This window comes from Bombyx mandarina, chromosome 11, assembly GCF_030267445.1.
Source record: "Bombyx mandarina strain Sakado chromosome 11, ASM3026744v2".
Taxonomy (NCBI): domain Eukaryota; kingdom Metazoa; phylum Arthropoda; class Insecta; order Lepidoptera; family Bombycidae; genus Bombyx; species Bombyx mandarina.
In genome coordinates, this window is record NC_143218.1 from 16618135 (window position 1) to 16632185 (window position 14051).

The following is a 14051-nucleotide window of genomic DNA, read 5'->3' on the forward strand; positions in this document are numbered from 1 at the left end:
TTCTACTAGCCTATTGAAAGATATGGTATAAAGTGTTGGTATTATTCTACTAGCTTATTGAAAGATATGGTATAAAATGTTGGTATTATTCTACTAGCCTATTGAAAGATATGGTATAAAATGTTGGTATTATTCTACTAGCCTATTGAAAGATATGGTATAAAGTGTTGGTATTATTCTACTAGCCTATTGAAAGATATGGTATAAAGTGTTGGTATTATTCTACTAGCTTATTGAAAGATATGGTATAAAATGTTGGTATTATTCTACTAGCCTATTGAAAGATATGGTATAAAATGTTGGTATTATTCTACTAGCCTATTGAAAGATATGGTATAAAGTGTTGGTATTATTCTACTAGCCTATTGAAAGATATGGTATAAAGTGTTGGTATTATTCTACAAGCCTATTGAAAGAAATGGTATAAAATGTTGGTATTATTCTACTAGACTATTGAAAGATATGGTATGCTGTATACGTATTTATTGTTGATGTTTTGTTTCAATTTCAGTGTTGTTTAACTTGCAAACTCACTTTTATGTTTTAGAATGTAAAAAAAACAATCTAGGGTAGTTTTTTCCAATACCATTTAATGCACAGAAGCGTGAATAAGCACACGGCCCACCTGATGTTAAATGGTTACCGGAGCCCATAGACATTTATAACGTAAATGCCACCACCTACCTTGAGATATAACTTCTAAGGTCTTAGTATAGTAACTATAGTACAACCGCTGCTCCACCCTTCAAACCTTACTGCTTCCCGGCGGAAATAGGCAGGGTGATGGTTTGATTTTTATTACACAATGTTAGTCCTTCGTCGTGGAAGTCAATTGTGAACATTTGTTAAGTACGAATTTAATTACAAAAATGGGTACTTGCCGGCGGGATCCGAACACCGGTGCATTGCTAGATACGAATGCAATGGACGTGTTATCCTTTAGGCCATGACGACTTGCGAAGTTAAGGCCTCCAGACTAAGAGTGCTTGGCACTGTAACTCCTCATTGGAAATGCCAGAGGCAAGATAGAAAAATATAGTGCGACACGAAAGAGGATAAGAAGTGAAAGAGAAAATTTAAAGAAAAGTCATAGAAGCATTCTTTATTCTCCTTCTTTTCCTTATCCCACTTTAGGGGGAGTCTGCTCTCCCTATCAAGCATTCTTGATTTATAATAAAATAAAATAGAAAGAGACAATGACGGTTTGATGCTGCCCTAGGCCCTGTTTATCGCGCCGCCCTTAATGTTAGAATGAATTTTATTAAATTTGATCCAACATTTTTATTTTAAATATAAAATAATTTTATTTCCCTAGAATAAAATTTTAAATTATAACTATTATTTATATAGTATTACAGTTAAAAAAGTAATATACAATAGGCAAATTAATAAATAAATTTAAATAGGTATATATGTCGGCGTGCGCCTTAGATCACAGAGCACACCCTTTGTCAGCAAGGGCCGCCGACACACTTGCAACGGTCGGTGGCGGGCGGCTTCGATCACACAGCGCAGCGGCACCCTTTTACGGTGCGGGTTGCCGCCACACTTACAACGTTCGCGGCCGGCGGCTTGAATCACAGAGCGCAGCGGCACCCTTTGAAGGCGCGGGTCACCGGCACATTTGCAACGATCAACGGCAGGCGGCTTAGATCACAGAGCGCACCGGTACCCTTTGACGGCTCCGGTCACCGGTACACTTGCAACGTTCGTAGCGGTCGGCTTGGATCACACACTGCAGCGGCACCCTTTGATGGTGCGGGTCGCCGGCACACTTCAACGTTCGCGGCAGGCGGCTTGGATCACACACTGCAGCGGCACCCTTTGATGGCGCGAGTTGCCGGCACACTTTCTGACTATAAAAAGAGCTGATGTACAATCCTTAGCTCAGAAGCGAGCGAGTCGCCTTATTAGATAGAACGCTCCTGCGTAATATACGCTCTGAGTTAATATTACTAGTTTCATTTACATACGAAGACCACCCGTTTATCATGTCGCTACCCGAAAATAGAAATACTCCAACATCAGAAGAGGGAACACCACGTGACGAACAACGGCCTAATGACGTAATCCAGGCTATGGCAAACGCATTCAAAACCACGATGAACGATATGATGGCTCAACTGTCCTACGATCATCGCATAACCTTGACTGAAATGATCGGCACCATGAAGTCAGAAGAAAATCCGCGAGTGCGCATTTCCGACGTTTATTTTCCTACATATGACCCCGATTCAAATACCGATGTACATGATTGGGTAGACCTTATTACACGTACTCAAGAAGAATATGGACTTCGAGATCATGAGGTACGATTAAAAGCAGCAAGTGTATTAAAAGGTCGTGCAAAAACATGGGCAGATAGTAGCCTCCTAAGGACAACAACATGGACGGAAATGCGGGACGACATGTTGCAAACTTTCGAACCCGAATCCAGGTACTTCGCAGATATTCTGAGTTATAGAAATTACACCATTGACGATGCAGAAAACATTCAAGATTTTATTTCAAACGTGTGGCGTATGTTCAAAAGGATAGTAAAACCGAATCCAACGGAACAGGATGCAGTAGAATTTGTCATTGGGAGCATTGGAGATGAACGGATTCGGACAGAATTACTCAATAGCAAGTCAAATACTGTTCCGGAGTTAATTGCTATAGCCAAAACGTTTCGAAAACGAAAGAATATACCAACTAAACCGACCGAGTTCAGTAAACGACCTCGTTTGAACATCAATCGTAATAGATCCAACTTGACTTGTTATGTTTGTGGAAAAACAGGTCACTTTGCTCGATATTGCTCGGAAAATACAACTAGACGTGGAGCGTCTTCAGCACCAGAATCAGGATCAAGAGCTTCTTCCTCATCAAAAGATTCATCTGCACCACCCATTAAGGAGTGTTCCTACTGTAAAGGGACTCGACACACTACAGAAAGTTGTTTTAAAAGAATCGCTGACGAGCAACACACTAAAAGAGTGAATCTATGCCAGAATAATGAGGCTAAATCACATAACACAATAATAATACAGGTTGGACAAAATACTTTGGAATGCATATTCGACAGGGGATCTGATTGTTCTTTAATACAAGAGTCTGTAGCATTGCGTATTCCAGGTCAAAGAAAGAATATATCAAAATGTTTGAAAGGAATTGGTCCAGTTCCAGTTTACTCACACACACAAGTAATAGCAGAATGCAACATAAATGGTATTTTAATTGAACTTGATTTTTGTGTTGTGCTGGATCACCAATTACCTGCAAAAGTTCTGATTGGTAACGACCTTTTGAAGATTCCGGGGATAAAAGTGGAGCTATCAATGACAAAAACAGTTGTCAGCCGTAACGAAGAACAGTCCTTCTGTTTTCAGCTTAACGAAGTATTAGAAGTTCATATTGACACTGATTTAATGAAAGAAGAGCACAGTGCCTTGATGCGAATATTGGAAAAATACCAGCATGCTTTTGTAGAAGGGTTTTCTACAAACAGAGTGACCACTGGGGAACTGAAAATCAGACTAAAAAACCCAAACAAAGTGGTGGAACGACGACCATACAGAATGGCATTGATAGAAAGAGAAAAAGTCAAAGGAATTATAAAAGATCTGTTGGATAACGGAATTGTTCGAGAGAGTAACTCCCCGTTTGCAAGCCCTATTATTCTTGTAAAAAAAGAAGAACGGGGAAGACCGTTTGTGCGTTGATTACCGAGAATTGAATGCAAATACTATTCGAGACCATTATCCGTTACCCCTTATTTCCGACCAGCTGGATCAGCTTGGAGATGCAAAATATTTCTGTTGTCTTGATATGGCGGCTGGTTTCCATCAGATCCCTGTAGCTGAAGACTCAATTGAGAAGACTGCCTTCATAACCCCTGACGGGCAGTATGAATACTTGACAATGCCATTTGGTCTAACTAATGCGCCGTCCGTATACCAGAGATGTATTAATAAAGCACTAGGACCACTAATAGGAGAGGCAGCTCTGGTTTACATGGATGACGTGCTTATCCCTGGAAGATCAGTAGAGGAGACTTTACAAAGATTGGACTCAGTACTTCGGGCCCTTAGTAATTCAGGATTTGCAATTAACTTAAAGAAATGCTCGTTTATGAAAAGATCTATACAATATTTGGGATACGTCATAGCCAACGGACAAGTAAGACCCGATCCCGCAAAGGTAGAAGCCCTAGCAAGATCTCCTGTTCCCAAAAATATTAAGCAACTTAGACAGTTTAATGGGCTTGCAGGCTATTTTCGGAGGTTTGTACCGAATTTCTCTTCCGAAATGGCCCCACTGTACGAATTAACAAAAACAGGTGCGAAATGGATATGGACTGATCGTCATGAAGCTGCAAGAATGAAAATAATTAATTATCTTACCTGTGCGCCGCTCCTCACAATTTTCAAAGAAGACGTACCAATCGAACTCCATACAGACGCAAGTGCATTAGGATTTGGAGCAGTCCTTATCCAAATTTTAGGAGGACGACAACATGTGGTCGGATACTTTAGCCAAAGAACAACTAAAGCAGAATCTAACTATCACTCATATGAATTGGAAACCTTGGCTGTCGTAAGATCGATAAAACATTTTCGTCACTTTTTATACGGCAGAAAGTTCACTGTTGTCACAGACTGCAACGCTTTGAAAGCCTCTCGATATAAACAAGAACTACTGCCGCGTGTGCATCGCTGGTGGTCTTTTCTGCAAAATTTTGACTTTGATGTCGAGTATCGTAAAGGAGAAAGACTAAAACACGCTGATTTTTTTAGTAGAAACCATGTTACACAAAAAATCCTTAACTTGACTTCAAATAAAGACTGGTTATTAATGGAGCAGTACAGAGATCCTTTTTTAAGTAGTCTAATCAGTGATATCAAGAAAAATAGCAATAAAAATACGGACTACTTAATTAAAGACGAAGTTTTGTGCCAAAAAGTTAAACTGGAGAACGGAAGAACCAAGACTCTAAAAGTAGTACCACAATCTTACCAATGGAGTATTATAAACCATTACCACGAAGCTTTACAACACTTTGGTTGGGAGAAAACACTCGAAAAACTCAAAGAACACTTTTGGTTTGACAAAATGAGCTCAAAAGTTCGCAGCTTCATAGACAATTGCGTGGTCTGTAAAACTATGAAAGGTACTTCAGGCGCGGTACAGGTGGAATTGCATCCAATAGAAAAAATAGCGGAACCGTTTCATACAGTTCACATAGATATCTCTGGAAAATTGAGTGGACCTTCATTTGAAAAAGAATACGTCTTTGTAGCGGTTGATGCCTTTTCCAAATTTGTTCTATTGAAGTATGCTACTAAGAAAAATCAAGAATCGGCCCTGCAACATCTAAAAGAAATCGTATTTCTTTTTGGAGCTCCCAAAAGGATAATCGTTGATGGCGATGGTGCATTTGTGTCTCAATATGAACAATACTGTAAGCAGTACGGCATTGAACTACACCACACCGCAGCATATACGAGCAGAGCAAACGGCCAGGCCGAAAGAATTATGCGTGTCATCAAGGATGGACTCACTGTCATTAGTAATATTCAAAAGGATCACTGGGAACATGCCTTAGGAGCCCTACAACTTGCTATTAACTGCACAATATCCAAAGCAACGGGGAAAACACCTATTGAATTACTAACAGGAAAACGCGGAAGCGTGCCACCCGAGCTAATTTCAATTATCGATGAAGAAAATGAGAGAGTCGATCCAGAATCTTTCCGTAAAGTAGTTTCTGAAAGGATGACCGAACGGGCAGAGAAATCTAAAGCTAAATTTGATAAGACTAAAGCAAAGGTGAAAAGATTTGAAAAGGGTCAATACGTTTTGGTAAAAGAACCCTTGCGGCTAGGAACTAAACTAAGTCAAAAGTTCGGGGGCCCTTACGAGATAAAGAAAGTCCTTCCTAATGACCGTTATGAGGTCAAGAAAATTACAGGATGTGGGCGCCCAAGAAAAGTAGCCCATGAGAATCTACGAGCAGCTCCAGACTTTGGAAAACAAAATGAAATTGTCGTGTCGGCGTATGAGTTTCCATTAGATGAGACTAATGAGGCACAATCTTTGGAATGAGGCTACTATTTGTGTGCCTAACTTTGAATACCAGCGCAGAGGCTTGGGTTTTTCAATATTATTGATGAAATGTAGACCAGACTTTGAACACCAGCGTGTAGGCCTGGTTGTTGCAATATGAGTAATGGCGTGTAGGCCTAACTTTGAACACCAGCGTGGAGGCTTGGTTGTTGCAATATGAGTAATGGCGTGTAGGCCTAACTTTGAACACCAGCGTGGAGGCTTGGTTGTTTTAATATTGTTGATGGCGTGTAGGCCAGACTGAACACCAGCGTGTAGGCTTGGTTGTTGCAATATGAGTGGTGGCGTGTGGGCCTGACTTTGAACACCAGCGTGGAGGCTTGGTTGTTGCAGAGTTATCAATGGCGTTGAGGCCACACTTTGAACACCAGCGTGCAGGCTTGGTTGTTACAATGTATGGTGTCGATATCTAACTTAAGTACCACTACCGAGACTCAAGTAACTTATCATTTCAGGACTAATGCCGCAGAGACGCGTCAATTGCAGAATGGCCGTGTCGGCGTGCGCCTTAGATCACAGAGCACACCCTTTGTCAGCAAGGGCCGCCGACACACTTGCAACGGTCGGTGGCGGGCGGCTTCGATCACACAGCGCAGCGGCACCCTTTTACGGTGCGGGTTGCCGCCACACTTACAACGTTCGCGGCCGGCGGCTTGAACCCGTCACTCTCTTTGGCCAGCCCATACCGTGGGCCTCGCAGGTCAAATACCTAGGCGTCACCCTCGACAGAGGGATGACATTCCGTCCCCATATTAAAACGGTACGCGACCGTGCCGCCTTCATATTAGGACGTCTCTACCCTATGCTTTGCAAGCGAAGCAAACTGTCCCTCCGTAATAAGGTAACTCTCTACAAAACTTGCATACGCCCCGTTATGACGTATGCAAGCGTAGTGTTCGCTCACGCAGCCCGCACCAACTTGAAGCCCCTTCAGGTTATTCAATCCCGATTCTGCAGGATAGCCGTCGGAGCACCATGGTTCCTGAGGAACGTGGATCTCCACGATGACCTAGAGCTTGACTCTGTCAGTAAGTATCTACAGTCGGCATCGCTGCGCCATTTTGAGAAGGCGGCACGACATGAGAACCCTCTCATCGTAGCCGCTGGAAATTACATACCCGACCCAGTAGACCGAATGGTAAACCGTCGACGTCGCCCAAAGCACGTCATTACGGATCCTCCTGATCCATTAACGGTGCTCTTAGGCACCACAAGCACCGGTCACCGTCCTTGTCGAACCCGTCGCTTGCGACGAAGGGCTCGACGAGCGAACTAACCCATAGACACAGCCCACTGAGTTTCTCGCCGGATCTTCTCAGTGGGTCGCGTTTCCGATCCGGTGGTAGATTCTGCGAAGCACTGCTCTTGCTAGGGTCAGTGTTAGCAACTCTCCGGTTGAGCCCCGCGAGCTCACCTACAAACGTTAGGGTGAAGCTGAAATAGCCTCTCAAGGCTATCAGCATAGGTAAAAAAAAAAAAAAAAAAAAAAAAAGGCGGCTTGAATCACAGAGCGCAGCGGCACCCTTTGAAGGCGCGGGTCACCGGCACATTTGCAACGATCAACGGCAGGCGGCTTAGATCACAGAGCGCACCGGTACCCTTTGACGGCTCCGGTCACCGGTACACTTGCAACGTTCGTAGCGGTCGGCTTGGATCACACACTGCAGCGGCACCCTTTGATGGTGCGGGTCGCCGGCACACTTCAACGTTCGCGGCAGGCGGCTTGGATCACACACTGCAGCGGCACCCTTTGATGGCGCGAGTTGCCGGCACACTTTCTGACTATAAAAAGAGCTGATGTACAATCCTTAGCTCAGAAGCGAGCGAGTCGCCTTATTAGATAGAACGCTCCTGCGTAATATACGCTCTGAGTTAATATTACTAGTTTCATTTACATACGAAGACCACCCGTTTATCATGTCGCTACCCGAAAATAGAAATACTCCAACATATATATATCTATTTTTTTTAATATTAATAAAATACATTTTTTTTTTATAATAATTAATCTGAACTCATTTTCAAATGAGATCGTCTTTACTTTATTGTCTCTGAAATTTTGACATTTAATCTTTTTATCAGCCCTGGCCTCGCGGGCCTAGGCGTAAATCCAACACTGGAAAGAGACAGACAGATAATCTTATTATACAGTTGTTTCCACGTACCTATAGTTTGTAATCGTGGCCACCTTAACAAAAGCGCATTCCATCTCAGACATTGTGTTCTAACCTTTAATTTCCTTTGCCTGTGACATATAGACAAACGTGGGAAACGAACGGGAGGGGTCATTGGCACAAGGCGTTAGAACTATAGTCTGTACTTTGAACACCTAACAAGTATTGTTGTTAACTTTGCTATAATAATATTAATTAGTAGATATATTCTTCTATGAACAATGATATCAATGTTTTTAAGTAAACAATATATAAATATTTAATAAAGTAGCATGAATGTACGTGGATTGGCCCTTAGAGTGGAAACCATTGATTTATTATAGACTCTCTATTAGTGCTTATAAAGAGCGGACCGTCAGAATACCGGTTATTGCGTAGTTTGATTATAGGTATTAGGTTTCGAACTGGACGTGTCTTAGCGCGCGTAGATAAAACGTTCTGAATAAATTAATAATGTTTAAAAATAACCATTTTAAATTATTTTTAACATTGATTTTTGTAAATTTTTTTAAAGTATATTTTTCATATGGCCCATATCACACTACAAGTCTTAATGTTGTATTTTTTTATTGCTTAGATACGTGGACGAGCTCACAGCCCACCTGCTGTTGAGTGGTTACTGGAGCCTATAAACATCTACAACGTAAATGCGCCACCCACCTTGAGATATAAGTTCTGAGATCTCAAGTATAGAGCTAACACGAGAGGTGAGGGTAAACGGAGTATGATTTTTATTAAAGAAACAGTAATTTAACATTAATCGATTGGTTAATACTGTTAATAGTAGAAGGATATGTTAACAGATACTGAAATTAAATAGTTCTTTAAAACGTGTTCAGAGCCCTGTATTTAGGTGTAGATCTCCAAAAATCAAACCTTAAAATAAAATATAATATCTAATTCTGTACTTAACCAAAGTGTGAACTATAGATAAGTCCGTAAGTGCAGTGAGTCGACACCGAGCCCTGTGCTTGCACAATGGATGGATGTGGTTTTAAGTACAAAAAATGTAGTGACAGCCCTAATTCTGCCGTGAAGCAGTCCAGCATTTTAATTTGTACTAGTGGTCGCCCTGTGGTCGAAATTCGACCACAATTAATTTAAATTATAAGTTTAATCATTATTAAGGTTCTATTGTTATATTTCTAGTATAATCATTTCTCTACAATCACACCTTTCGCCAAGGGTACACTATAGACATATAATATTAAAGACAAACAATATTAATCTATTCTTAAATTGACCACAGATAGGCGTGTGTGTGTGTCAAATATATGGTGGTGTGTTTAAGGTTTTTTTATTGATTTAATATATATGTCGTAGGCGGCGCCAGGGATGGCTAAGCGGTAGTTTCCGTTATCACTCGTATTTGGTTGAACTCAGTTTATAAAAAGTCAATAAAACCTTTTGAATAATAATTATTGAAACTCAACACACACAACTTTCACAATGACAGGATAAACCGACAGTTTCGTTGCACATACCGACAGACTGACTGCCAGAGACTCACTGACTGAGACGGACGGACCGTCTGATACGGACTGAATGACTGTCTGACACGGAATGCCACGACTCTGTCCACGTACCGCCATTTTATAACTGTGGCGTTACGTAGTCTACCCTTCATTTTGTGATATTTATCAAAACAACATTTCATCATTTAAAATAATAATCAAAACCACCGTCTTAATATTACTAAAAGTCGTCAACCACGACACGGCCATTCTGTCACTTTGACGTTTGTGTATCGTTGATATTCCGAACTATTGACCCGGATGCGACATATAGTTTATGCATAATTAAAAAAAAAATGGTATTGCACACTCTTTCTCTCTTTTGTATAAGTGTGGGAAATTTCATAGTCCTCCGTCCGCGCAATTTTCCTAAAAAGGGGTACAAAGTTTTTGCTTCACGTATATTTTATAGATGATAGTTGTATAATACGTATTACGTATTGAGGTTCATATGGAACACTAATTTATAATCTTTAGGATTTAGCGGTTAAAGCGATGGTTGCAATAAAATAGTAGCTATGTCACTGTCCGAATAAAAATATAATAGCTAATTTTATTACACCAAGAAAAAAATTGTTTCTAAACTTAAGCACATAAGTTAGCTAGCCGAAATAAAAATTAAAATATTTCGTTTCCGCACCATTTACGAAATTTACTTCAGCGGCATCTATTAGCCAAATTTTGAAGTTCGAAAAATTAAATTACAAGTATGGCTTTTCGTTTTCAGAGCGATGTCGCGGTGGAAGGGGAAAGTGAGGTAGCCAGCAGATGGCAGCAGTCAGCGCGGCGATGTTCCGGCCTGGGGGCGGTCTCGACCCCTCATGCTACGCCACACAGCGGGTAAGTAGTTCTTAATTGTAAACACAGATGTCGCTGTTATCAAAAAATCACCCATCAAAAATTGCTAAGGGCAAACTGTATCAATGTTAAAATAAATTGTATTTTTTTTAGTAAACATAAATTTGCTCATAAATATTTTTCTTACATTAAACTAGGACAATTATTGAATGATATTATTAATTTTGTTATAATGAAATTCAATTCAAGAAATTTCAATGCCACGTACCTATATCCACCACCACGCTACCACGATGAAAATCAACATATTTATTACTCATAAATTACATACGTAATTCTTGGCTTTTACGTCTGTTATGAATTCGTACGCAATCGCACATCAACATCAAAATAAATTAATAATTATTTTCAATGGTCGTCGAACGTCGACGAAGTCGTCGTGGCCTAAGGGATAAGACGTCCGGTGTTAACTTTTACGCTATCGAGAACGTTAAAAAAAAAAAAAACTCGCACTAATAGGCATACAGGTTTTGATGGTAACAGCATTAATGTATTGATTGTCTATGGGCCCTAGTAGCCGTTTCATATGAAGTCGTCTGTGAAACCATATATGTATACAACAAAGAACAAATAATATGATCTGTAAAAAAATATAATTTATAAACATTTATATAGGTAATGCTGAAGTTAAAAAAATACCCTTAGCACATAAATTATATTAATTTTAATTATACTTATTGTTTTGTAATTATTTCGTTGTGTTGTTTTAGGCTGTGTTTCACATACAATACGCTTACGAATTATGCTACGAACTTTAGAATGAAAACATTGAATGGGTCGAATGGGTTGAAGAGCATGTTTACAATTACAGTTTGTTTAGCAATTAATAAAACTACCGGTCCGATGATTATGTTGATAAAATAAGGTTGATATTTCAGGGGAAAATTCGATTCGGATTCCGAAAAACAAACATTAAAAACTAACTTTACAAATGTATTTTAACACAGCCCATTGTAGTTTTGTATTTAACGTTTTGCATATGTGCTTATTTTGGTGTACAATAAAGGATACCCTCTCTCTCTCTCTCTCTCGCTCTCTCTCTAAAAAGCATCAAACAACCACTTTATCTTCTACAAGAAGAAGATCAAGGCCCCGAATAGTGCATGTCTTTTACTACTGACTTCAGTCGGATATAGTATACGGGCAGGAAGTATATCCCACTGGTAGACTGTACTTCTGTATATGTCACTTGTGTAACAATTTTGGGGTGCCTTCATTCGCTCGAAGTAATCAGATGGCGAAGATTCATAACCCTGGACTATGACATGGACAAAGAAATCTCTGAAAAGGTTTATTTATAGAAATATTCTGGACTAAAAAAGTAAAAATAAGTATACCGTTTTGTATACACTCACATATACAGCAAGCCGAAATGAAAATGTAAGAATATTTTTTTAACAGTGCAGTTTTGATAAGTTAAACAAAGAAAATAATAAAATTATTGTATTGGCATCGGTACTTGATAGGTGTTAATAGGACATCTTTAAGTTGGCGAACATTATGTTGTCAGATCCTGGAGGTTAGATACTTCTTCCTATTCGTACACTTTTGACAGAGTGGTCGTGGTCATGCATCAGTCGGATCCTGCGATACCGATGCTCTCGCGATGCGACGCCATGTGACACGGTGTTTCGCAGAGTGATAGCAATCGTTTATGTTGGACTGAGTCACAGATTTTATGAGGTCGGTCCATCGTGTTGGAGATCGTCCGCGAGATCTTTTGCCCTCGACTTTCCCTTGCACCACTAACCGCTCAACGGAGTCCTCATTACGAGTGATGTGCCCGAAGAACTTGAGGATTCGTGTTTGGACTGTTGACGATAGTCTCTCCTTGATGTTGAGGTTGAGGTTAGATACAGGTCGAACCAATAAAAGCGTCTTAACAAATCAATCTGTGTTCGAAAAATTATTTCGCTTATTCGGCAGTCTGATGAATCGGTGATATTATCGAAGACACCTGCAGCTTGTTTCACGCTCATTCAATTTAATTTCCTGTTCTCAACTTAGTTGGGAAGTTGTAATTATATAGATTGGAAATCAATTCAATTTTCACTTTTCTTTACGATCTCTTTGATGTTATTAAGCGATTTTCTCACGACAGATGTTTCTTTCGCTTTCGTGTGTGTTGTCTTCAGATTGTTTGAGTAATATGCGTACTAATGAAATTACTTTCTGCTAAGCATGTAATTACATGTTATAGATACGCACTTGAATTTTCTTTTAGATTTGATATTTTGATTACGCTCATCTATACATATAAATAAAATTTGAGTGTCTGGTTGTAATATTGAAATAACCGCTTTTTACTACATGCATATGAATATATACGAGTATATACGGTATATACACCAAAATAACATTTTTTACAATTTTTGTCTGTCTGTCATTTTGTTCCGGCTAATCTCTGGAACGGCTGGACCGATTTTGACGGGACATTCACTGATACGTAGCTGATGATATAAGGAGTAACTTAGGCTACTTTTTAAAGCTTAGATTAACATCGCGGGACTCAGCTAGTCTACAATATTTTCTTTGGTTTCCACTAGTCGTTGATGCCAATTAGGCAGTCATTAAGCCTCCACAATATAAATAAAAAAATTGACGGTAGTTAGCATACAGTGGCGTCACTATAGGATATCAGGGTTGGTAATATGCACCGGACCCACGAGTGGAGAGGTGGCGAACTCTGAGTAATGTAACAACATTTTTGCCAAATTGTAATAAAAAATTGTATGAATCTTAAATTCAATCACAGCTAGACATAAATAACTATATCTATGTAATATACATTTGAAAATTAAATCTATTAGATATATGATTAAAGGCATACAATATTAAAAATATTCTTCTTCTTTTTCTCCACTTTATCCCACTAGGTGGGGTCGGCACAGGGAATTTTTCATCCTTTTCTATCAGTCGTCATCTCAACACTCACTCCTTTCTCTCTCATATCACCTTAGAACTTATATCTCAAGGTGGGTGGCGCATTTACGTTATAGATGTCTATGGGCTCCAGGAACCACTTAACACCAGGTGGGCTGTGATACGTAAATTACGAATCGATAGAGCCGTGTGAAGCTTGGCTGTTCAGGTATTTCTATGCAAAAATATAAAAATCATACAAAAATTGCTATTAAAAATAATTATCTGGCCTTTTCATTGGCTTGACCTTAATGTCAACCCAACCGGAGCGGAAGACCATGTCGCTTATAAATTCTCCTCTCACATTTAAATGATTAATGTCCATTACGTATTTTAATTAATTAACCATCGTGTAATTCGTTCGGTAACAGCCACTGAATGCGAAATTGTCCGGTTAATGCGTTATCATTTTGTGTCACAGCACGAAACTGTGTTCGCTACGTGTTTCAATTTTAATAATCATTATTAAGTTTTA

General features: G+C 39.7%; 2 protein-coding genes across 3 annotated transcripts in view; both read left to right on the forward strand.

Moving 5' to 3' along the window:
* RhoGEF64C (Rho guanine nucleotide exchange factor at 64C) overlaps positions 1–14051 on the forward strand; it is a 165753-nt gene that overhangs the window by 98480 nt on the left and 53222 nt on the right. For both annotated transcript variants that reach the window (XM_089731099.1, XM_028174690.2), the window contains one exon: positions 10524–10636. In XM_089731099.1, the coding sequence (XP_089587225.1) occupies positions 10565–10636 (72 nt within the window). In that variant the 5' untranslated portion in view covers positions 10524–10564. The remainder of the gene's footprint in view (positions 1–10523; positions 10637–14051) is intronic.
* Positions 1423–3704, forward strand: LOC149502089 (uncharacterized). Its single transcript, XM_089730750.1, has one exon. The coding sequence runs from the start codon at positions 1992–1994 to the stop codon at positions 3702–3704; it is 1713 nt and encodes a 570-aa protein (XP_089586876.1). The 5' UTR covers positions 1423–1991.